A 24,702-nucleotide genomic window follows, 5' to 3' on the forward strand; every position below is an offset into this window, starting at 1 on the left:
GGCATCCAGTGTAACACATACCATACACGTCAGGCAGCGCTTTCTAAAAAATAACAATAACATGGCAGTCAACGATCATTTACTGTCTCTATTATATGGAGGTTAATTTTGTTTGGCTTGGACGTTAAGGCGCTCCTGGACCTCATTGACTCCCAAATTTGCAGACAGTTTATGTTGCAGTTCTTCTTTGAGTTAGTGACTAGCTGCTTTTTAAATCACTTGGTGGTGGGTTGCGCACATAGCAAGTCATCAGAACCATAGACTGTATAAAATAATGGATGTAGCAATGGTGACGTCACCCATTGGTTTGTGCACTCCCATTTTGAAGCATGAGTTCAGCATTTCGGCCGTCATTATTTTCTTTTGGAGCCAGAAGTGACCATATATGGATGAAAGGGTGGAGCTGTGGAGGAGCGTGGGGTGGATCTGACTGAGAAACCAAGATGAGCCCTGTCACTCAAGCAGCCCACCCTTAAACATATGTCACTTTAAACCTTAATATAATGTGAATGGTTGAGTTATAAAAAAATCACCCCCTGTACAGTTGTCATGAATGTTGAAATTAGCTTTGAAGACCAAAACTATTTTCTGCAACAGGCTGTAAACATGTTTATTTCTGCAGTAAAGTTGGCTATTTTAACATGAGGGTCTATGAAGATTGACTCTGTTTTGGAGCCAGCCTCAAGTGGCCATTAGAGGAACTACAGTTTTTGGCATTTCAGCATTGGCTTTATTTTTTTCAGCCTCCAAGGTTTCTGCTTTGTCAAAACGTCACATCTGTCCTGCTGGCGCACACTTTCACACAGATATCAAATTGTCTATTTACTACCTCCTATGCCTCCTTAGGGGCCGCACACATGCAGCATTTTTGCGCCCTCAAATTCATTGTTTTCAGTGTACAGTAGATGCTTGACAGGCATGCTGAAACGCGAGAACAATGCCAGAGCGATGCCGTTGCGCCTAGCATGTGTTCCCGAGTGTGTCTTGAAAGCTGGCTCAACAAAGGCACAAAAAAAGCGCCCAGCATCCTGATTTACAGGCGGTTAAAGACGCAGCATATGTACAGCCCTCGCACAGATTTGCTTTGTTCAAGTGTTATTTTATCTTTTAATTGTCAACAAATCCCATTAAGACCTAAACCAGAAATAGTTTTGTGCTACTACTGTACAAGGTGATGTACAGCCTTATATACTGTTGGCTTTTATTATGCTCTTGTGTATTTTTTTGTTTTTCTGGATGCAAGTTATTCCATTTTCTTATGGTGGGCGTATGTTTTTCATGACGAGGAACAACCAGCGAAAATTCAGAGCAGGCAATACAGTATGTCGAACCTTTCTAAACTGGCTTTTTAGTGTCTTTATCAGCTAAGTGTGATTCAGGATTGCTTTTAATGTGCATGGTTAAAAGTTCCTCAGTCACCTGTTGACCACACAGCCAGTTGCTTCCTTCTGTTCATGACATTCATCAATAAGATCTCATCAACTGGAAGAACAAACTGCTTTCAGAAGCCAAGCGGTTTGATGATCCAGATAACATGGAAAACATCTTATCTTTTGCGGGCTGTTTCAGGCTCATCTTGTGGTTGAAAGCACCCGAGGCTGGCAGGCGTCGAGGCGCTCAGTCGTCTTTTTGTTCCCTGGACCTGAACCGTGGCACAGCTGGGACTGCAGCACGTAGAAATGGAAAACTGGCGCTCTTGGGAGTGCTGATTGATTTTGAAAGAGAGCATCATCAAAACATGGTTCTCCCTTGTCAAAATGAGCCAAAATAATCTGTTATTTTTCAGAAATTAAAAACCCCCAATCCTGGAGTAAGCCCACACCAGATTAAATACAGACCCATAATTAGTGGCAGGATAGCAGGTCGCATGCTTGCGTGACAACTTGCTGCAAAAGAACGCGTTCCTCCATTCAAATGGCTCCCCCCTCCTCCCACCACGTCTGTGCAGCTCCTGATCATTACGGGTCCCAGAGCAGCATCTCTATACATTAGTGTAACCCTCCCACCACCACCTTCCTTTGGCAGTGATCCAGCGCATCGTGGCCCGTGACTCATTAACACCATAATTGGTCCAGCAGCTCAAGTGTTTATGGCGAGCCGGACAAAAAAGAAGTCTAATCACGACAGACGAGGTTTGTTCCGGCTCTGAAAACATTCCTGACATAGTTATGTGTCGGACCAGCAGGCTGCGGGTGTTACAGACACATAGCTGTCAATCACAGCTGTCATCAGTTACCACAGAATATATTAAAAGGTGAAGCTATAGAGGTGGAGCATCTTCTTTTGCTCTGTGAACCAGTAGTTTCTTTTTAAGTTGTTTTGATAATTACTTTGGTTTCTGTTAAAGTTTAGTTAAGAGCGTCCTTTCCCTCCGCCATGCTGTCATCAGTTTAATTAGCTTGTTGTTCATTGTCTGGCCGCTGTCAGAGGAGAAGGGCAGCAGAGGACGCAGCGGTGGATCTCATTGGTCCGTCTCCAAAAGGTCAGCAGAGTGGGCTCACTTGGCACAAAAGCAAACATGGGAGCACTTTAAAATGGGGAATTTCTCCCACAATGCCTCTTTGAGAGAGCTGACAACAGAAGTGAAAGCTGTGTGGAGTCTTCACGGAGCGACAGACTTCATCTGGAGTTGAGTCTGCAGAGTTTGTTAAAGCAAAGTTGTATTTTGAGACAAAGGTAAATCCAAGGTGAAGAGTTTTGTTCCTGTTGGCTCAGCAAACATGTATGTGTGTATGCATGTTTGTGTAATGAATCCTTTGACCTCGTACATTAAGATAATACATGTTCCAGTCTTTTCAAAATTAGAAACTTTTCTCATGTGGTCTGGGCTGATAGAGACGGCACATAAAGTTTATAAAGCGCTTTGCCAAGCAGGACAAACTGTGGACCTGCAGAGACATTTTGAATCTCTCGGAGCCCCTTTGAAGAGGGTCCTCTGCGTGGGGCCGGAGGGTGGTGAGTAGTGGGTGGTGGGTGGTGTTCACCAGCCCATGGCTCCCCTCCTCCGCCTTAGTGACTCCACTCAAGAGCTAAACAAATAAGAGGCTCCAGCCTGTCCTTGGTCAAGTGCAGGCTGGACAGAGGAGGTCACATGTGGGGGAGGGGAAAAGATCGGAGGTGTGGAAGGAGGCAAACAGAGAAGTGAACGAGTAACTCAGGGAGAGGAGAATGGTGGAGCCAGAATTAGGAGAACATAAAGAGATGGATGCTAAAGTAGCCACATGCGGTTTGAAAGTGCATTAAAGTGGAAGATTGATGTGGAGAGCAGAACTTCAGAAGGTCTAGATAATTATCATGTGTTTCATGTTTCATTTTACAATTATTATATCTTTAAAAGATCCTGTCAGAGGAAAGGGCAGCAGAGGAGCAGCGTGGATCTCATTGGTCCGTCTCCAAAAGGTCAGCAGAGTGGGCTCACTTGGCACAAAAGCAAACATGGGAGCACTTTAAAATGGGGAATTTCTCCCACAATGCCTCTTTGAGAGAGCTGACAACAGAAGTGAAAGCTGTGTGGAGTCTTCACGGAGCGACAGACTTCATCTGGAGTTGAGTCTGCAGAGTTTGTAAAGCAAAGTTGTATTTTGAGACAAAGGTAAATCCAAGGTGAAGAGTTTTGTTCCTGTTGGCTCATAAAACATGTATGTGTGTATGCATGTTTGTGTAATGAATTATCTTATTTTATTCGTACATTAAGATAATACATGTTCCAGTCTTTTCAAATTAGAAACTTTTCTCATGCCTGTGCCTCTAGAGGGCACATAAAGTTTATAAGGACTTGCAGAGGAAACTGTTGCCTGACTGACCTGAACAGAGAGGGTGAAGTCCTGAATCTCTGCTCAGGTGAACTTCATGCTACAGTGGGCTGAATAGTGTGATTAATGATGTACCACACAATCTCTGGATTCCTCCGCCTTAGTGACTCCACTGTTTAAGAGCTAAACAAACACAGAGGAGAGATCATTAGCCTGTCCTTGGTCAAATGCAGGCATTACAGTAAAATGAAGTAAAATGAAGTATGTTAAGTTTAGTGAACAGAGAGGGTAAAGATAAATCATTAGAGAGAGGAGAATTGCACCTGTTTGAGCCAGAATTAGGAGAACATAAAGAGATGGATGCTAAAGTAGCCACATGCGGTTTGAAAGTGCATTAAAGTGGAAGATTGATGTGGAGAGCAGAACTTCAGAAGGTCTAGATAATTATCATGTGTTTCATGTTTCATTTTACAATTATTATATCTTTAAAAGTAATAAATCAGAGGTGGAGCACAGTGCGGAGGACAGACTTTATCCAACAGGCTGTCATCCAGCAGGCTCTGGATAATCAGTCTTCAAAGAATATGCACACATTCTCTGAGTCGATGATCTCTTTCAAATTGCATATTTATCAGAGCCTTTGTTTTAGGTTTAGTTGTTCAAACTTGCAGAGGAAAGATGGAGCTCCTTTAAACCTGCAGCTTTTTCTCAGTTTTATGTACAGTCAGGCACCAGTGTTTTAATCAGTTCTTTTAAATATTTTTTTTCATGTCTTGTCTGCTTTAATTATTGACATGTAAAGCACTTTGTAACTCTGTTTTCAAAGTGCTTTATAAATAAAAGATTATGATCATAAAATTGACTGACAGAAAACATGCACTATTATCTTATTTTATCTGTGCATTTATAAAAAACAACCACAAAAATGCAGCTTTTTCCACAACTGAAATCATGAAATGCATGAAAGTAGTTTCAAAGAAGAAGGACTTGCAGTGAACTGTTTTACAACTGATCAGACAGAGAGGGTGAAGTCCTGAATCTCTGCTCAGGTGAACTTCATGCTACAGTGGGCTGAATAGTGTGATTAATGATGTACCACACAATCTCTGGATTAACGGGTGAAGTTATCCTTTACTGTTTATACTCAGGAACACTGAGTGACACAGTATTTATGGTTGTTTTAAGGATCATTAAACATATATGCAGTAAAATGAAGTAAAATGCATGATATTAGTTAAGTTTAGATATTCCATAGGCTGAGAGGGTAAAGATAAATCATTTCATCCTCCTGAGATTGTTTCTGCTACGGATCTATTGCACCTGTTTGATCTCTGCAAACAAATTAAGTCAAGTCTCTTCTGTAGTGGAATTAACATCATATTATAATGCATAATAATTCAGCCACCAGCAGATGGAAATGACGACAATACTTTTGAAACTTGGCAAAAACCTTAGTTGTAGCATGTCAGAAAAAGTTACCCAGAAGCAGCTGATTGGCTCTTTTTGCTGCAGGCAGAAATAGTAAATCTCAGAGTAATAAATCATAGGTGGAGCACAGTGCCCGGGTGCCAGACTTTTATCCAACAGGCTGTCATCCAGCAGAATAAATCATGCCAGGATAATTTTCATTATCTTCAAAGAATATTACACAAACTTCCATTAAAAAGAAAATAAATAAATAAAAACTTTTCATTACAGCCTCAGTCTTAACTTTATTTTAGTTGTTCAAACCTTGCAGAGGAAAGATGGAGCAGGGATCCTGTTAAACCTGCAGCTTTGCTGTTTCAGTTTGCATTGACAGTCAGGCACCAGATCCTTGTGAGGGGACAGTGAAGCTCTGACAAGCAGCTGTCAAGATAAATAGTTGAACCTTGAAGCACATTCCTAATAGAGGCACAGCAAATACAGACACCTTTCTGACACGTGGACTCCATTTTTGGGCTTATTAATGGCAGCTTGAGAAAATTGAATTGTTGGCTTAGTGACGGATACATAAATGTTAAATTACTGTAAACAGCTTAGTAGACTGAATAATAGCACGTGTACCTCTCTGTGCATTTATAAGAAAACAACCACAAAAATGACAAGTCGCACAACTGAAATCATGAAATGCATGAAAGTAGTTTCAAAGAAAATGGAAAATAGCCTCACAGTGTGAACGTTTTACAACATTGGTCATCAGACAATATATTTCACTCCAAACTAATGAAATAAGTGTAGTTCATTAAGTGGATAAACCTGTTGATGAAAAGCACATTAACACTGTCTTTGTAATTGTAGGTGTGCGTTTTGATGCACAAATGCTCTTTGCTGCAACCCTCTATCAGTATTTATGGTTGTTTTAAGGATCATGGTGGACATATATGGTCAGAAATGTTCTCTGCATGGATAGGGATGCATGATATTATGATTTTTGTCGATATTCCATGAGGCTGATAGTGGCTACTCATTTGTGCATGATAACAGATACTGATATTGATATATAGGAGGCTCTGAATTTTTCTGAGATCAAGCTCTTCTGTGTGGAATTAACATCATGCGTTCTCCTTTCTGAACTTTATCTGTGTGTAAATCTGTTGTGAGGGTGTTTTGGTGACCACAAATACAATACTTTTCAATGCATGTAATATCCATTCATTGTGCAAAATACGAAAAAGCATGTTGGCCGATTCTTGTAGTTCATTTTAAAGCTGATATTGGTCGTTACCAATGAGGCGCCGATATTATCGTGTGTTCCAAGCTGGGGGATATGAAGGAACTGGTTATTATATCGTGTACATTTGCTTATGTACCATGAAAAAATGCAACTGGACGGAGAATTTTCATTATTTTCAAAAAGAAGACTTATTACACAAACTTCCATTAAAAAGAAAATAAATAAATAAAAATAAAAAATGGTTTCAAGTAGGGTTGCGACGGTCAGTCTTAACTTTATTTTGCTTTTTGCACATACTTCCATCAAAAACTAGTTTCAGGTTTCAATCACAGTAATACAGCATGTGTTCACCAAAATATAACCGGTTTCTTTTTATTCCTTTAGTGGTCGTTTTGACTTAGGATAATAAAAATAATTCTGTAATACCGTGAAACTGATATCGTCTGAGGTGGTTATCATACAGTGACAATCTCATACCGTTGGAACCCTAGTTGGGTGACTTGGAGGTTGACTCATCCTGCAGCTTGAGGAAACTGTGCTGTTGGTTTCTGTGATTGAACTTCTGACTGAGACCGGACTTTTAAATGCATGTAAACAGCTTAGTCCGACTGAAATTGGACTATCCGTAGCTCGACTAACACACCTGGTTAATTCAATTGAAAATCGAACTACTGCTTCATGTATCTACTTAGTCTGACTGGAGTTGGACTCGGTGTTCTGCGCATGCACCACTGTTTCTTTCATGGGCCTTGTTGGATGCAGATTAAGAGATGTAATGACAGGCTTGTTTGGGAGGAGGTTTGGGAAAAACAAACCAACAAACACCATGGTGACTGAAAAGCAGAAGATGTAGGGTGGTGATATAAGCAGCCTAAACAACAGTGAACATTAACACTTCATTCATGCTTAAAGTGTCAACCAGAGCTAGTTCAAAACGCACTATATTAAAAAGGACACAACGCTGCCTATCGAGGTGGAGTCAGACGTACTTGGTCAGAAATGTTCTCTTCTGCATGGATACTCAGACAAGATGAGAAGTCCCACTTCACTGAAAGTTAGTACTGAGATTTATGAGCTAGAAGATGAAGCCTACTGACTGCGTGATCCCTGAAATGTTGTGTTGAGTGTAGGAGGCTCTGAAATGGTATTGGATAGATTGCCATCTAAATCAAATCAGATCTGGCTTGAATTGTCATCTCACAAAACATACAACGGTAATGCAGGTAAAAGGAAATGGTGTTTGTGGAGGGTCTAAAAATACTTAAACCATAAGAATAACATCAATGAACTATACAATAAAACCCTTACTATCAAGCAATAAATCACAAACTAAAAGTCCAGTTTTTCCTTTCACAGAGTCTCTAAAGAGCATCTGAACTGCCACTGAATGTCAAGCGTACATCATGCTGTAGGGTGTAGATTCAGCTGGGTTTGGATGTGAGACACAGATATACATGTGTCTCACAGATGCTCCAAACTGTTGCTCTATAATTTTAAATCCTCACTCCAGAAGTCGGTCTACTCTCTGACTCTCTGATTCTGACATTTGTTCCTGTCTTAACACAACAAGGATCCATTTCTCTGGATACACGCTGGACACGTTCTCTAAAAGAGATATAATGAGGTCAGAAATGGTCAGATGGAGGAATGAAGCCTTTTCAGTGTATATATACATTTTCTTTGATTTCCATAATAGCCACTCAGAACACCAGAGCAATCTCAGACAACCCCAGTCTTGGTGACAGCTGCACTCAGAGGAAGAATAGCAGGCAGTTGAAAGTGATAGCACCAGAAATAACTTCACTGTGTGTGATTATACAGCAACAGGGCTGACTGGAGGTTGACTCATCCTGCTACTTTATGGACTACTGTGCTGTTGGTTTCTGTGATTGAACTTCTGGAGAGCAGTTGATTTATTAGTTTGTAGTTTATTTAAGTTTTTGCACAGAGACGGCTTTGTTGAACTCACTTGTAAAGGTACAGTGCTTGTTGTCAACATTTTGAGTGCGAGATATGAGCTTTTGGTGTGTGTCTCTTTCATTTACTGCAGATACAGGTGTTGACCTCTGGGATAAGTGTGATCTGTTGTTTATGCAGTGTTGTTGGATGTTGGGTTTGGGCAGAGTGACATCATCAGGTAAAAATTCAATTTGTTCATTACTTTTGTTTATGAACAAATACCTTGAAAACTACTGACTTTCCATCAGCCTCGGCGGTACTTTGTGTTTAGTGCTAATTTGCAAATATTAGCATGCTAACACGCTAAACTAAGGTGGTTGATATTATACCTAGTACACGTCAGGACTTTAGAATTGTCATAGTGAGCATGTTAGCATGCTGATTAGCATTTTGCTCACAAATCTGCTAGCATGGCTGTAGACGCTTGATCCTTTGTTTTCATGCATTACCTCCAGCTTTTAGGAATTAATTGTCATGGAGTAGAAGGGTGAGCTTCCTAATTCTCTCTGAAAAAGGGAAGTCTTTACTTTAAGCCACTTGGTTGTAGCTGGGAGTGTTTGCTCTTCCTCCTCTGACCTCGTCACTTGCCACAGTCCTGTCAGTAGACCGATAAAGTAAAGCAGACAAAAATCCCTCCAGCTGACTTTCTCATTCCTGTAAGTTCCTCCCTCCTTGCCGGGATAATTGAAAGGCTTTGAAGGCCAGCTGAGCTCAGCAGGCTCACGCAGGACATCAAAGGGAAACGAATGGTCGGACAGCACACGTTGGGGGTCAACACCGCGGCTACAACACTGCCAAACGGTGGTGAACATCAGCGCTGAGGCGTCTGGCCGTAGTCGACACAGCGGCTTTTTCTGCAAAGCCTCAAAGGCATTTCCTAATGAGTGCCAGATGCAGAGCTGCGACGACAAGTAGCCACTGCTTGTTGTGTAATTACACCGACACACACATGTACACATTAGCACTTGTGTGTTCCTGATGGCACAGAAATATACAATATTGTGTGGAGTTACAGAGACGCTCCTGACAGAGACACCTGTGCACAATCATGTCGATTATCCACAGTGAGATAAAAAGCTGGACACGCTGCTGCACATACACACACACACAGTTCGTGTTGTCATGCTCTTTTCTGAAGTTTCTGAATAAAAACATCTCAGTTCCTCTGGAGGCTTTTTCCCTCCATTAAGTCCGCAGCCTCAGCTTTTTATTAGGGGAAAAACAAGCCTGTTGAATATTCAGCGCAGCGGGTTTGCAACCTTTACAGCCCCTCTTAACTTCTCAGGCTGTTTACTGTTGACACACAAGCAAAAAAATCAGAGCTTTGTGTGTGTGTGTTTTTTTTCATGGTGGAAAATGTGAACTGTCGCACCACATCCTGTCAAGACTGAAGTTGGTCACTTTATATGGCAAACAAATGGGTGTAGACACACTGCATGGCATTTAGGCCTGTTTGACAACAACACTGATTTATTTTATATGGATTCAGTTTTTAAGAAACTTTTGATGCATCTTGAGCTCCACTTTTTCCTCCGTTTTCTTTATTGTATGGCAACATATACATTTTTAATATCACCCTGGTTTAAGTGCAGCTTGAAGCATGTATCTGCACTAATTTGCCATCGTGTGGTTTTACAGCTGAAGTTTGAGACGACTTCTAAATGGTGGGAAGCGTTTTTATTTAATGTGTGGTGATCCAGTGTTTCTCCTCATTGCCTTGGCTACTTTCTATTGGAAACTTTGGAAAAGTTGTGTTTCTTTTCCACTTCCTCTCCATTTTTACTATGTTGTGGTCATGTGACAGCTTGATGCACGATAAAATGTTCATTTAGCACCTCAATTGTGAATTAAATTTTATTTATAAAGCCCAATATCACAAATCAGAATTTGCCTCACAGGGCTTTACAGCATACGACATCCCTCTGTCCTTAGGACCCTCACAGTGGATAAGGAAAAACTCCCCCAAAAAAACCCTGGTAGAAACCTCAGGAAGAGCAACTGAGGAGGGATCCCTCTTCCAGGATGGACAGATGTGCAATAGATGTCATACAGTACAGATCAACATAATAAATTTACAGATATCCATATAACAAAATGATACATAAAGAGAGACATCAGGCAGGACCACGGCAGCAGCACAACCACGTCACACAATCCAAACATACCTGCGATACAAGTTAACCTGGGTCCCATTACTGACATGCAGGAATGGGACAGGAGTGAAGTTTTCAGAATCTAAAAATAGGGTTTAAATAAATAATTTTCAATGTCATGAAATTTCTACAAAGCCCGGCAGGAATTGGAAACATTTATGGTTTTTAAAAAAATATAACTAAGTCCCACTGATTAGTAATTTGTACTCTCAGGATTCACTGTATGTGTTCACTAACTATAAACTGTGGAAAAAAGTAAATGTTTTCTTTTCTTGATTTGCTAAATCACTTAATTCCCCCTCCATGTCTGGTCAGACACACTTTCCTTTAGTATGGAGCTGCAAGTTAATAAACAACTAGTCCATACCCATTGGTAGCTTTGTCACCCTCTGCCTATGCCAATCCTCAATGCCTATGTGCAGTTTCACATAGATTGACCACATCAGTGAGTAGAAAAACGTGGGACAGACAGAATGACTGACTGACAGAATGACACACTGACAGTTTCCGTGATTATGTACAGCATCCCATACCATGACTTAGTCATACCACATATTAGAAAACACCAACATTGGTCCACAGGGGGAGCCACAGCGATCGGTCGCATTTTAAGCATTTTTCTGTTGTTATAGCGCCACCCAGTTGCCAATTAGAGTTAAATTTCTCCAGTCACCTTGAGGCGTCCTGTTCTACATATCTACCAAGTTTAGTAAAAATCCATATGGCGGTAAGGCCTAGATAAGAAATGAGCTCTCTAGCGCCCCCATTTTGTTTGATGGGGTCAATAATGGAGGGGTCCCCTCAGATTATGTGTGGTCATATGCCTACAAAGTTGCGTGGTGATGGGTGAAACCCTTGAGATGTTATACACCTTTATGTGATGAGCCACGCCCTCCGCAATATTCATTGCCTTATAGAAGCTCAGTTTTAGTAAGTTTTCCAACTTTTGCCAAGAGGGAACTTTAGATATTGGTCCCTAGATTATGTTCACCCAGTTTCATGCAGATTGCTCAAACTTCCTAGGAAGAGATCGATTTGAAGTGTCTTTCAAAAAATTCAAAATGGCGGAAAATCTATATAACCTGAAGTTATGGGTTCTTGAGGCAAATGTGTTCCTCATGAGGAGAGGCATCTCTGTGCAACGTTTCATGTCTCTACGACATACGGGGCATGAGATATGGCCATTCAAAGTTTGCCATTTCAATCGGTTGCTATAGCGCCCCCCTTTGGCCAATTGATGTAATATTGCTTCATTGGCATCCTCCCATGACCCTCTACCACTGTGCCAAATTTCACATGGATTGACCAAGTCAGTGAGGAGAAAAACGTGGAACAGACACACAGTTTTCCTCATTATATAGTGAGATTAATTATTTGATGATGTTTTTTTTATCATTGATGAAATACTAATCATAATTTCCTAATATGACGTCTTCATGTTGCCTTTTTACAAAACTAATAGACTATATTTTGGTTTTTATCTATTAATCACATATGACACCCTAAGTTAGTAAATCTTAATCTTGAAAGTAACTTCAGTGCCAAATAATTCCCCAACTACTTACTAATCACTTAATCAACTTGATAAACTTGAAGATGGCGTATGTAGTGCATGATTTAACAATTAATAGGAACTAATTATTTGGGTTGGGTCAGATTAGTTGGTGACTCTAAATTGTCAAAAGGTGTGAGCGTGAATGGATGTCTGTCTCTATGTGTCAGCCCTGTGACAATGACAGCTGGGATGGGCTCCAGGAACATGAATGAATGAATGAATGAATGAGTGAATAATCATTTTGGTGTGAAGTATAAATTCCAGGGAACAGATCAGACATTTGAGACTTTTTTCTCCTCTATAATTCACAGCCTCTCTGAGCGGAGTTTGCATGTTTTTACTATGAAAACAAACAAACAAACGTATGAAATGACTGATTGCTTGTCAGTTTGCATCGGGTTTTGTTTTGCATGACAAGTTCCTCATTCCGCAGTAAATAATTTAGTCTGCTGCCAAACACACACACACACACACACACACACACACTGTGAGGAGCAACCTGACCTGCGTGTGTGTGTGTAAATGCACCTGCAGCTCCTGTCATGTTTATGTAACAGCTGAGGAGGAACAAAACGTGTTGTTCAGGTTTGTGTCAGCTAAAGTTGTGCTGCTGCCCTGTTGTTGTTATTTTACAGTCACGAGTCCTGCTTGGATCAAATCAGGATACTTTTAAATCTGTTTGCTCTGTGAGTGAAATATGGTGAGTTATACTTTTTTTTTTTTTTTTTAGTTGTGTCTTTGTTCAAATTAAACGCAAAGATCAGTTTGTACAGTTTACGTTACTCTAAAAGAGGCTGAGTGATAGTTTCTGATGGGAATGTGCTGAAACCAGCTACTTTGGAAACTCAATGACGTCTTCGTCACTACTCCTCTGATACTTTAGAACGTAATCAGAGCTTTTGAGCAACATGATGTCACACTGACTTTGAAAACTACAAGGCTTTGGCTTCTGTCAGCAGTTAGTCAGCCAGTTTAAGTCCACTGTGATTTAGTTATTTGACTGATTGACTGTTTTCAGCTTCAATAAACTGTACAAACTCTGCCATACAGGACACGCATGATCCAAGGATTTAATACCTCATCAACACTATGAACTCAATTAGATTTTTAGAGTTGAATAAAATGTGGGTTTTCATATGTGTGTTGTCACCAAAGCCACTTACTGCTGTGCCATGTGGAAAAGTCCCTATTGAGACACTGTTGATGGTTTGATGGGTAGATATTGGTAGTTTAGTTCTTACCTTTACACTGGTTGGAGGAAAATAGCATTTGGTGCATTAACAGATGTTTTAGTGTCACTCCATCTGTCTAGTGCTGGTAACCTGAAGTTTTTCTATATTTTGTCACTGTTGAGAAATTAAAATTGTTAAGCAAAAAGTACGATGGCGTTTTATAATTCAATGATTCAGGTGAGGTCAAGGTAATCCAGTGATTCTTCTCATTGCCTTTGCTACGTTATTTGGAAAGGCTCAGTGAAAAGTTGTTTCTTTTTCACTTCATTTTTTGACGTGACAACTTGATACCTTTTTAAAATGTTGTACTGAACTTGTACACTAAAATCACTTGATTAAACACTTACTCTTGAGGTAATTTGAAAAACTAAATCAACATTTTTTAAACCCTCAGTTTAGTAATTTGTCCTCCTAGGATTAACAGTATGTGTTTACAATCATCAGTGTAGTGTAGAAAAGACTTAGATTTGCTATAATACTTAATTTCTGCAACTCAATCATTTCAATGATCACTTAATCTGATGACTGTTTTCTTGATTGTTTCACAATGGGTTTATTAAATGTTAAAATCTTGATGCAAAGCCTGAAGCGTAAAGATGTCATCTTCCTAGAGAACAAAAAATTTGATTCATTATGATATTGTCACTAATTATTATTGTTTTTCTTATTTTTTACAATTATTATCAATCAATCAATCATTTAGTCTTTTGAAAATTTAAAATAAAACTAAAAAAGATTCCCGTCGTAATCTCTGGGAGTCTAATACCTACGTCTAAAAATGGTTTGCCAAACCCACAGTCCAAAATAAATCCCAAATATTCACGTTCCAGCTTCGTAAATGTATTTAATTGTTTTATATAAATGTAAAAGAAATTAAAATGTATATCTTCAGGTTTTGGATTGTTGGTAGGACAAAACAAGGAGTTTTAGGACATCACTAAGGGACATTAGTAGATTTAATTAGTTATTTAAATAATTAAAATAATCCAACAATTAAATGAATAATGATCATTGTTTCCCAGAGGTATAAGTGACATCTCTAAATTAGCCAAAATATTCAAAGTGATATAAAACAGAAAGCAGCCATTTCTCACATGTATCTTACAGTCTCCACCAAGAGATCTCCTGATTGACCTGATTAACAAGTCTTTTATTTTGAAAGAGTTTCTCTGGTGGTCCTGGGCTCAGCTTGGTTAAGATCTGGCGGTTGTTTTTTGTTTACTCTCCGTCCTCACCTTCAGCCGCTGAGGGTTAGAAGGAAACTTTGTCGGTTAATATGTAACCGCTCATGAAAAGACTTTCCATCTACGCCCTATTGTCTGCCTCATTAAGTGTTTTTCAGCCAGGAGTTGAAGGTCAGCGCAGGCCCAGAGAGTGTCCGCAGGTCGTTAACCAGATTAGCTTGCCATGCGCTTCACCTGGAGGCCCAGCGGAGGGGTCGCTTCTACATAAAAACAGCCTAAAGTCCTGTTTCCTCTTATAGGACACAGATCGTTTAGCTGTCATCTGAGGAAGTCGTCTAATCTTAGCCGTGAAACTTATCCCCCTCGCTCAGAGGGCTGCTGGGTATAGGCTCGTTGTCGGGGGCTCTTGTGGACTCAGTCAGTGTTTGCTACCTGCGAGCTGTGGGAGGAAGTTAGAATGAGAGTTACAGGTAAGCTGCATGGCTGTTAGAATAGCACATCTCAGTGTTGAAGTTAACATGTTACTACAAAAGCAATGTGTGACCACAACAGTTCTTGATGTACACTGCTGTTCAACAGTTTGGAATCACCTATTGTACTGATGTTTCTCTTGCCTTCCTCAATATTTTAATAGATAAAAACAGTATCATTCATACTGTTGAAACTTTGATTTTGAATTTGTTTTCCAGTCCAGAAAAACATCAGTGACCCTAAAACGACAGCAGTGCAACTGGGCTCTGGATAATTAGGGAAGTCGTTTTCTTTCAGGCCCCCTATAGTCTACTCAGTGGTTAGGTTGAAGAGGTTTAAACTGTGATTTGTCAGTCCATAGTCAACTCATCTGATGTTCCAACAGTGCTAACCCTAGACTAACCTTTTGTTTCTGTTGTGAAATTTGAAGAATATCTTTGCTAAAGCAACACGTTGTGCCGTATATCCCCGTGAAACAGAACATTTGAGCGGTGTACAGTTACAAGAGGGATTAAAATCATATCCTTCGCATTTGATTGGATCTCTAATCGTGATGCAGAGCTACAGCAGACTTTTGGCTTTACATTCACCTGTTGTTAGATCAAAAGGAGGACGAGGGATAAATAAATGAATGAAGCATACCTCTGCGAATTCCTTTTTTTCCCTTGATCTTATATATGAGGGATAGATAGATGACAACAATAGAGAGTTACAAGTGCTGTTCCCTTTTTTTGTTAACAGAACAGTCCAAGGACAGTGTTGATAAGGAATTAAAGTAGTTCATAAAATAATTCAATTTCCGAGTAAACCTATCAGAGGAGCCTTTCACTGTTAAACCTATAAAATATAGCAATAAAGAGATCCATTTTTATCTGGACTCCTAAAACCTTACAGTATAGAAAAAGACAGTCCAGAATCTGTGCAGTCTGGTGCAGAAGAAGAACATATGACTCAAATTACAAGAAGAGGCATGGCATCTGTTACATTGGTCCGCAATATTAGGATATGTTTCAGATAGTTGAGATTTGCTGAAATGAACTCTGTGTAATCCCTTGAGTTGTAGAAGCTGCAGCCTGGCACAAGGAGTAGTCGAGCGTGTATTATAGACAGTTTTGTCCCACTATTGAGTCGTCAAATTTGGCCCAAGCTCATACTCCCAAGCATTTTTGGATATGACAACCGAATGATTATCAAAAGCCATGAGTTTGTCATAAATCTGCAATGTTAGCAATTTCTGATGATGATTAAAAGTCCATATTGTTTTTGAAATGGCGGCGGCGGTGGACTCCGGGGGTTTTTCGGACCTAATTGTATTGCAGAGTTTTGCAGTTTTGCACAGTACATTATTCTATGCTTTCTTTTGATTTTCACATTGGCTAGTCATCCTGTTTAATTTGTCTTCTGATTAAATCAGAACTGTTGAAACAAGTTGTAGGAAGCCTCTGCAAGTAATTGGTTGCTGGCAGACACTCTGTGCTGCAATAAAATGGTTAATCAGCAGTGCCGTGCACTGTAGAGCCGATGCGCTGCTGGTTCTGCCGGCCTGAATAGAATATAATGTCTATAGCCTTACTGTTGTGTACAGCCTTTATAGACTGTCGGGCAGCAGTGATCGTCTGTTAACTCGGTCTGTAAATGATATTTTGACATTATTGGCTATTACTGTCATGGCATCCGAAGGTACTGATGCGTTGAACAGGTGACAGTCCGTGGTTGTTTTCAAAACACACTTGTGTCACGCACTCCAGAAGAAACTTGTTGAAACTTTAAACAATAATTTATTGTACAAAACGGGGGAAACAAACGTTGACAGAAACAGTTCCATAATTCATATTAAATTCAAAAGATAACGAAAAAACAGCTACAAGTTAGAGGGAATAGTGATAAAGTGGTAAAACTTGGCACTGATCCACAGCCTCAGACGGATGCGCTCAGTTGCTCAGTTGGTAGGCTGTACTATATTTTCACATTTTTAACCATGCAATTTAAAAGTTTTGATTTTTATTGATAACCTACATTTACCAACAACAAAAAGACTACATTTAGCACCAAAAAAATGTTAAAAAATAAATAAATAAATAAAAAAAATAAGTAAATTAAAAAACAAATATCGACTACCATATTTTCATAACGAATACCTACCCATAGAAAGGAATATTCGAATATCTGAATATTTGGGTACAGCCCTAGAAATTTTTCATATCACCAAGGTCTTTAACTCCAGCTTGTTATAGACATTATTGTGAACCTATTGCGACACAGAAACAGGACCCAGTACCTATTTAAAGCTGTACATTCTGATGCTAATCTTCCAGTTTCTTTTACCAGGGACTGCTGATTTCGTCTTATTGAACTGTTACTCAGAGGATCTTTGTCTCATTCTGACCTTTCAGTTGTCAGTCTGGTTGAAGAATTGCACAGCTTTTTATTCTCCATTTGTAAAACAAACCCTTCAGACAAAATGGCATCCATTAAAAGAGCACTCTCTACAACCTAAAAGCATCAAAGACCATTCAGAAATATAGAGTAGTCGTCTCACCCAATCATGCCTTCATGGCAGGAGATTCCAGACATTTGAACATTAATGTATGTCTGACTGTACGTCAGATCCTGCAGGATTGAACCTGCAGCTTTACGTTCTGCAACACGTCACAATACCACCTTGTTTCATGCTTAACCTGACATGATCCCATATGCTGAAGAACATATTGTGTTGGCATCAGTTCCTTAAACGTCTGCTGGACAAAACCTGCAGAGATGTAATGTGATAAGCATCGAGGCCCGTTTTTAAACTCCTGCATGTTACATTGAAGTCTTAAACAAAGTTTACTTTCATGTGAGTCCACCCAGGTTTACTGAGTGATTATGCAACAGGCTGAAAGCTTGTGTGTTCCTGAGGGTGTTCAGAGAAATGCTGAAATACCAGCAGGTCGACATGGTGAATGATGAGCAGCAATGTGAGTTCCTCAATATGTGGATCATTAAACGAATGTGAAGGAAGAAGCAAAAGTGTTGTTGTTGACAGGGAGGTTTATTGCTTTACTTTTTCAGTTTCTCAAATGGGATTTATACTTATGTGTCCAATCAACGCCATACCTACGGCTTAGGCTCTGCTTCGATGTAGAGCCTCCATTTCCCTCAGTGGAAACAAAGCTTATATTTACTTAAATTTTACAGATAAGAAACAGTAAAGCCTCCACAAAATAGCATTTTAAGTCTTGTGTGTGATTTATCCTGGCTTCATATGAGCAGAGGAAATCTCTGCTTGTCGCTAGGCTAATCAATGTAAAATGCCATAGGCTTGTGCTAATAAGGTTAGCATGTTATATTTGTTTGGAAAACGTGTTTTGTGTGAGACAGTTGTTTTGTCAGTGAACCTTGTGAGTTGTAATGGAGCTGGATTTTGTGACGTTACCTTTGTTAAATGTTGCTGTTGTCCCTGGTTTTATATGAGTAGAGGAAATCTTAGCTAGCTGCTAGGCTAATTTATACAATGTAAAATGCCACAGGCTTGTGCTAATAATGTTAGCATGTTGTATTTGTGGGGAAAATGTGTCCAGATAAAGACAAGTGTTTGTCTGTGAATGCTGCGAGTTATAGTGAAGCTGGTTTGAGTGCTTGAGTTTGTAATTGTTTCTATTAAGACATGTTTAATGTGTGTTTTAATGTGTGTTTTTGAATCAGCTAGACTTAACAGCACTTCACAGAAACCCCACTGCCAACTAGTGTTCTGGAGGTGTAACTGCAGAGTGACACAGACACCACCGCACAAGTATAAATGCTCACAAAGGCGTAGGCCACGTGCGTAGGCTATAATATTTTTCCTCTGCTAGCATGTGATTAAAGAAAGGCGAGAAAGTCTCAAAGCAACCTACTTGCTGAATAAGGGATGCTGTTACTGATGAGGATGAGGTTTCTCTTTTTCTGTCCTTCATGTGATATCTGAGGATTTCCTGCTCCTTCCTTCAGGTTTGCTTTCTTGCAGCCCATGGAAACGGACGTTTGGGAGATGTTTGGTCAGTCCAGATGTTCTTCTTGTTTTGTTATGTGTTTGCTCAGAATGTGTATGCATGAAGTTGGACAGAAGAGCTTGTGTTTTGGGTGGAATTGCTCACTTTATATTCATACCACTACATGTGTGCATCAGCACATGGCCAGCATGAAATCTCATCGGTGAACGTGCCTCTTTTAAACATGTTTGTAGTGAGATTGCATCTGTTTTCGTCTCCATTTCGAACCCATCTCCCAGCAGTAGGGAAATTGAGAAGCGTATGAGTCATGTCGGGCCTGTCTTTGTCTTTCTGTGCACATTTATTGTTGTGATTGGTGTCATTCATGTGGAGACTCTGTGTTCATGCTGTCAGGAAGGCCGCAGTGTCTGTTACATTTGGAGTTTGGCGCCAAATCTTAAACTGACTGAAAAGTGATATTTTCCATGCACTTCATTGTCTCTAACTGCTTTTTTAGTCTAAGGTTTTCTTTCGTTTTTATTTTGTTCATCTACATTCACTCCTCCCGTCCGTCATGATGATTTTTACACAGAAGAAACATCCTCCTTCTTTTGTTTTGCACCCTCAGGCCATACATTTTTCTCCAAATGACCTAATGGCACAGTGTCAAATGCAGTTTAGAGGCTGCTTGAGGCTAACTTGTTACTTCACTTGCTGCAGCTCATTTTGAGAGCGAGGGAGAGTAGCTCAGAGGAGGCGGGAGGACAGAATAAATAGATTTCGGTCTATTTGGGTGTTGGAGCAGTCCGGGGTGCTCTAACGGGCGGTTGGTATCTCGTTCCTCTCTTTATCAGGTCTATAACTGGTCTTCAGGATGACGGACAGTTTGAATTTAGACACATCGGCTTAATGACGTTGCTGCGCTGCTTTTATTTGGATGTAAACAAGGATTTGCTGCAGAGGAGTTAAAGTGATGACTGACAGAGTGACCTTTCAGATGTCCCCTCAGACTCGTTATGTGACCACAGGTCTGATTAAGTGGATCAGAGGGCTGTTTCAATCAGTTGTGTCTCTCAGTAGGTTTGAAATACATCCATGTGCAACAGTGGAAATGTTGCTGTAGCTTAAGCTTCCCCTTTTAATAACCCTGTTTGTACCCTGTTTGTATACTTACATGCCTGTGATTACGCCACTTTTATTCTAAATATAAAATACTCCGATTGATTGGTTGATGTAAACTGCAAATGCTCTTTGGATGTTCTGAATTAGGCCTTTTTTCAAATGTAGCATTTTCGGATAAGACATGTGGGATATGCCCTTATTACTCAGGTTTTTGGAGCATTTTTTTTCGACATGTATACACAGCATTTGAAATCTGTGTCTCAGCTGGCATCTTGAGTTGTACGCACTCCAACTAGCTAACAGTATACAGGGCAGGGGCAGAGATGCATGCCCAGAGGACAAGACTGATTTCTGATCAGAAGGAGAAACACACCTACTTTCAAACATCATGAAAGACTTGGATATCAGCGGGTTTTTGGATATGCACAAATAAAGCAACACTGACCTTTTCAAGAAGGTGGAATGAAAGACGCAGGTTGTGTATGCGCCGTCAAACAGGAGCACCACCGGTGGAAAACTTGTCCAAAGGAGGGAAATGGCACAAGCAGCCTCAACTCTTTTTACTTGGCTATATTTTTTAATTAATTTATTTATTTTAAAGATTATTTTTGGGGCTTTTTGCCTTTAATGACAGGAAAGCTTTGAAGCATGAAGAGGGGAGAAAGAGGGGACAACATGCAGCTGGAATTGAGCGCGTGGCCGCTGTGGCAAGGGCACTGCCTTTGTACATGGGGCGCTCGCTCTACCCACTGAGCTACTGGGCGCCCCTTGTTTGCTATATTTTGACGTGATACCCGACATGTTAGAGCATGCTAATCGGAGAATGCATAGCTGCATGTAAACAGGAATATTAGTGGGATATTAGTTTCATTAGCCGTAGCTTAATTGGAATTTTGTCTTTCTTTTAGAATAAAACCTAAATATTTTGTGCATGTAAATCTATATATACACTGTGAGCAGTGTAATGCTGGGTTTAGACTTTACTTTATTTCTATCTGGTCACTGTGTCATGAGTTTGCTGCTGGTTCTGGCTTCTTAAATGTGACAATTTGCAGTGATGGTCACCTCTTAGAGCCCAAGACAAATTTCCATCATGTGGTACAGTAAAGTTAATTTTATCTTATCTTATCTTAGAATGTGCTGCTTTTTTGTCATTTATGATACTAATTGAAGAGTTTTGGGGGTTTTGGACTGTTGGTTGGACAAAAGAGCAATCTGAAGATGTTGCCTTGGGATCTAGGAAGTTGTATTAAGTGTTTTTCACAATTTTTATTATCGTGAAAATACTTGACTGATTAATTGATAATGGAAAAAAACAGTTAGTTGCAGTCCATGTCGCTGATCAGTCATACCTTGATTCAAGATTCAAGATCCTTTTATTGGCAAAACATCAGTGATGCAAAGCAAAGCTTGCTGTCTCTCTTGACTTGTGTGATGTCATCAGGAAGGAGGTGGTAAGGACCTCGAATGTAAACAAAAATGGTGTCCCAAGTGCTGAGTATGACACTGGCTGTTTTGTGGTCAAAAAGCCAAAGAGAACTGTTGCCAGCGCTCTGACAGTCTGTTGGATCAGACTATTATAAGGCGGATATTGTGCAGTCTAACCTCGGCATAAATCAATTAGCAGGACTGCTTAATGAGTTTATTAGATTCACAGGATTTCGGCATCAACCTGATAAAGTGCTTTAAATTATTTAATATGTTTTAGGTGGATTATCCATCTATGAAACGTCTCCACATTGAATTCAGGGAAATATTATAATAGATGCCAAGTTTTTATTTATTAGATCGACCTTGCTAAGACTAATACAGTCCAATAAAACAACCCTGCAATTAATCTTACCTTTGACCTTTGAACTGGGTGTATATTGCTTCAGATAATAATGGTAACAAAACCACATTCCTCATTTAGTAGGATCTTATTCAAGAAAACACCATTTGTTTGAGGGTCTTCACACATGAATAAGCTCATAAATGCCTCCAGTGGTGCTGTAAACAGAAAAATAGAGAGAGTAGAGTTTTTATTTCAGCAGGCTCCCACAAAGTAAAGAAAAACAACAATAAATGATTAGTGCACAAGCTGAAGGATGACTTATTTAACTTGTTCCATCATACATGACACATGTAGTGAATATAGTGTCACTCACAGTGAAATTGAAGCTAGTGTTATTTTGTTGAGGACCCTTAAGGATCCTCTTAAGACCACCAGGGGGCTTGAGTCCCACTTAACAGGTCAGAGGATCTGAGGTCTTGCTGATAAATAGAGTCTGAGGTCATTAGAGAGTCTAAAAAGGAGCCTGGGTCCATCTGAGCCAACCTTGTCTCCATCTTTACTCCTCCAGATGCTCTCTTAACAAACCAGGCCTCTCTGTGGCCCAGCAAGTCGACTTTTCCCCTCACGTTGGCTCCTGTTTTATGGGAAGAGAATAGCTCTTTTGTTCCGGCTCATAATGTATCCATTGATGATGAGCGGGCCGGCGCACACAGGACCTCTATGTTCATAAATGTCAGACGCAAACACACCTGTGAAAAAGCAGAGGTCAGCGCCGTCCATCACTTAAAGTGGGCTTCAGATTTCACAAAGAAAAAAGGTTTTGTGTTATGAAACATTAAGAAATTGTTGACCTCTAAATTCTGTTCTTAAGCACAGTTTTGAGGTATTTTACTCTGGTATATCTATTTTTTTATTCTACTTTATACTTCAGTACTCGACTACATTTCAGTGGGCAGTTACTGGAGTTTTATTTTCCATGATGATTTTGGCCTCCGACAATGATGAAAACAAGATAATCCAGATAGAACAATCACTGTGACACTTGGTGTTCTGCAATCTCGTTTCGTCATGTGTTGGAAATCCAGCGCACCCCTTTCCTGTACAGCAGTGCGCTCAGTATTGCCAACTTTGCAGCCTCCTTGCTAGATTTAGCGACAAGCAACAAATTAAGCAACTTCAGTTCAGACCATCAAAGTGAGAAATATAATAAGTTGTATTATATTGTGATTCATCCTCATGCATGCTGCTCAGACCAATCACAGTCCATGGCTCCTCTGCCAACAGTTTGTGGTCTCCCTTTGCACCCTGTTTATATTTCTGTTTTATATGTATTATATTATTTTATTTATCTCTTTTTTTATTTATTTTTAATTTGTTTTGTTTTTTTTACATTAATTATGTAATTATTATGATGTTTCCAAAGTCATGTCAAGTCAAAATCATGATCTCAGTATTGGTACTTTAACTTAAGTGAAGGATCTGAGTACATGCAGTGTCACTGGGGACTTTTCTTGTGCTGCTTTCAGATGCCTTTCGCAAGTATTTAAATCTTTGAACGACATGTCGCAGGAATTGCAAAAAATTAATAGATTTTGATAATTATTTAAAAAGAAAAGCTGGGGAAAAATTAGTATTTTTTATTTATTTTGTAGTTTTTTTTAATTGTATCCTTATTATTGTAACATATTCAAAATTATGTTACAGAATTTTCATAATTTTTAAGCATTTTTTCCAGGTTTTTTCCTTGTTTGTTTGTTTTTTTAACTTTTTTAACTAATTTTCTTGATTTTAGTTTTCTCATTTTACCAATTTCTTAAATTTTTTGGGGGGGGGGTCATTTTCTTCTTTTGTTGCCTAATGCCTTCTTCGAATGTTTTTGAAAGACATCAAGCCAACTTGCTCAGGTTTAAAAGGGTTAAATCAGTGGTTTGACAGGACTCTTGTCATGGAGAAGTTTCTGTCCTGAATGTTTGTGTTTTTATATTGTTAGCCGATGTAATCGTATGTTCGTGTCAGGCTTTTAATTAAGATATGTCTGCAGAGCTCTCTGATATAAAGAGGTGTCGCTGCTCGACCTGTCTGCATGTGAGCAAAATGTCTAAAATGTGTTTTGTGTTGTGTCCCAGTCTGCAGGTTGCATGGTAATCTGGACTTGATGCATGGCAGTTGCATGACCGCAGTAGGTCTTGTTGTGGGACTGAGAGCACGCAGCTGCAGCCATGGCTCAAACCATGCACGTGAATGGCAGTGGCCCAGGTAAACAACTCCTTTTATTACATTATATTTTACCAGGTTCCATTTTGTTTGATTTTATTGTGCATGTGCTGGTTGTACTGCAGCATGTTCTGTTTTTATCTGCCATGTTTTGTCTCGGATGAGCATCTTGTTTATCAGATTGAATCATCGCAGTCGCATTGCGGGACGAGAAGTTATTTCCTTCAGTAAACTGCTGGTTAATTATACTAATACATGTCAAATGATTCCTGGCTGCCTAAAGAACAACATGTGCTCATGCTTACTAAAATAAACGGAGCTGGATGAGGATACAATGGGGCCAAATGTAGAATCAGGTGTCCAGTTTCAGGCTTATGTCATGACATGTATATTTAACTGGCGAGCTCCAGCAACACATCTGCGTCTGTCTGAACCACACAGAAGAGAAAGCTTCATTCTTGCATCAGGAATTTAGAAATCTAAAGTTTTTTGTTTGTTTGTTTTAATCTAAAGTCATTCAGTAACCATGCGTTTATATTAGCGAAAAAATTTGTGCACTTGCACTGTATGACATTTGAAGTCTTGTAGCAGTGCCGGCCTGTGGCATAGGCAGTAAGGGTGAATGCTAAGGGCGCCGCCATTCATGGGGGAAGAAAAAAATGTCTATCTTTTACTTTGTC

The 24,702-nt window shown here is 39.7% G+C and overlaps 1 protein-coding gene across 4 annotated transcripts in view; it reads left to right on the forward strand.

The window, feature by feature from the left end:
• The window catches only part of kank1a (KN motif and ankyrin repeat domains 1a), an 89,070-nt gene that overhangs the window by 26,747 nt on the left and 37,621 nt on the right, over positions 1 to 24,702 (forward strand). The window contains exons 1-2 of one of the 4 annotated variants that reach the window (XM_049578471.1): positions 12,642 to 12,775; positions 23,935 to 24,064. In XM_049578471.1, the coding sequence (XP_049434428.1) occupies positions 24,028 to 24,064 (37 nt within the window). In that variant the 5' untranslated portion in view covers positions 12,642 to 12,775; positions 23,935 to 24,027. Of the gene's footprint in view, positions 1 to 12,641; positions 12,776 to 14,646; positions 14,962 to 18,931; positions 18,979 to 23,934; positions 24,065 to 24,702 lie in introns of those variants that run through there. The other 3 variants (XM_049578472.1, XM_049578468.1, XM_049578470.1) reach the window with 3 other exon arrangements.

Source organism: Epinephelus fuscoguttatus, linkage group LG6 (assembly GCF_011397635.1).
Source record: "Epinephelus fuscoguttatus linkage group LG6, E.fuscoguttatus.final_Chr_v1".
Lineage (NCBI taxonomy): Eukaryota > Metazoa > Chordata > Actinopteri > Perciformes > Serranidae > Epinephelus > Epinephelus fuscoguttatus.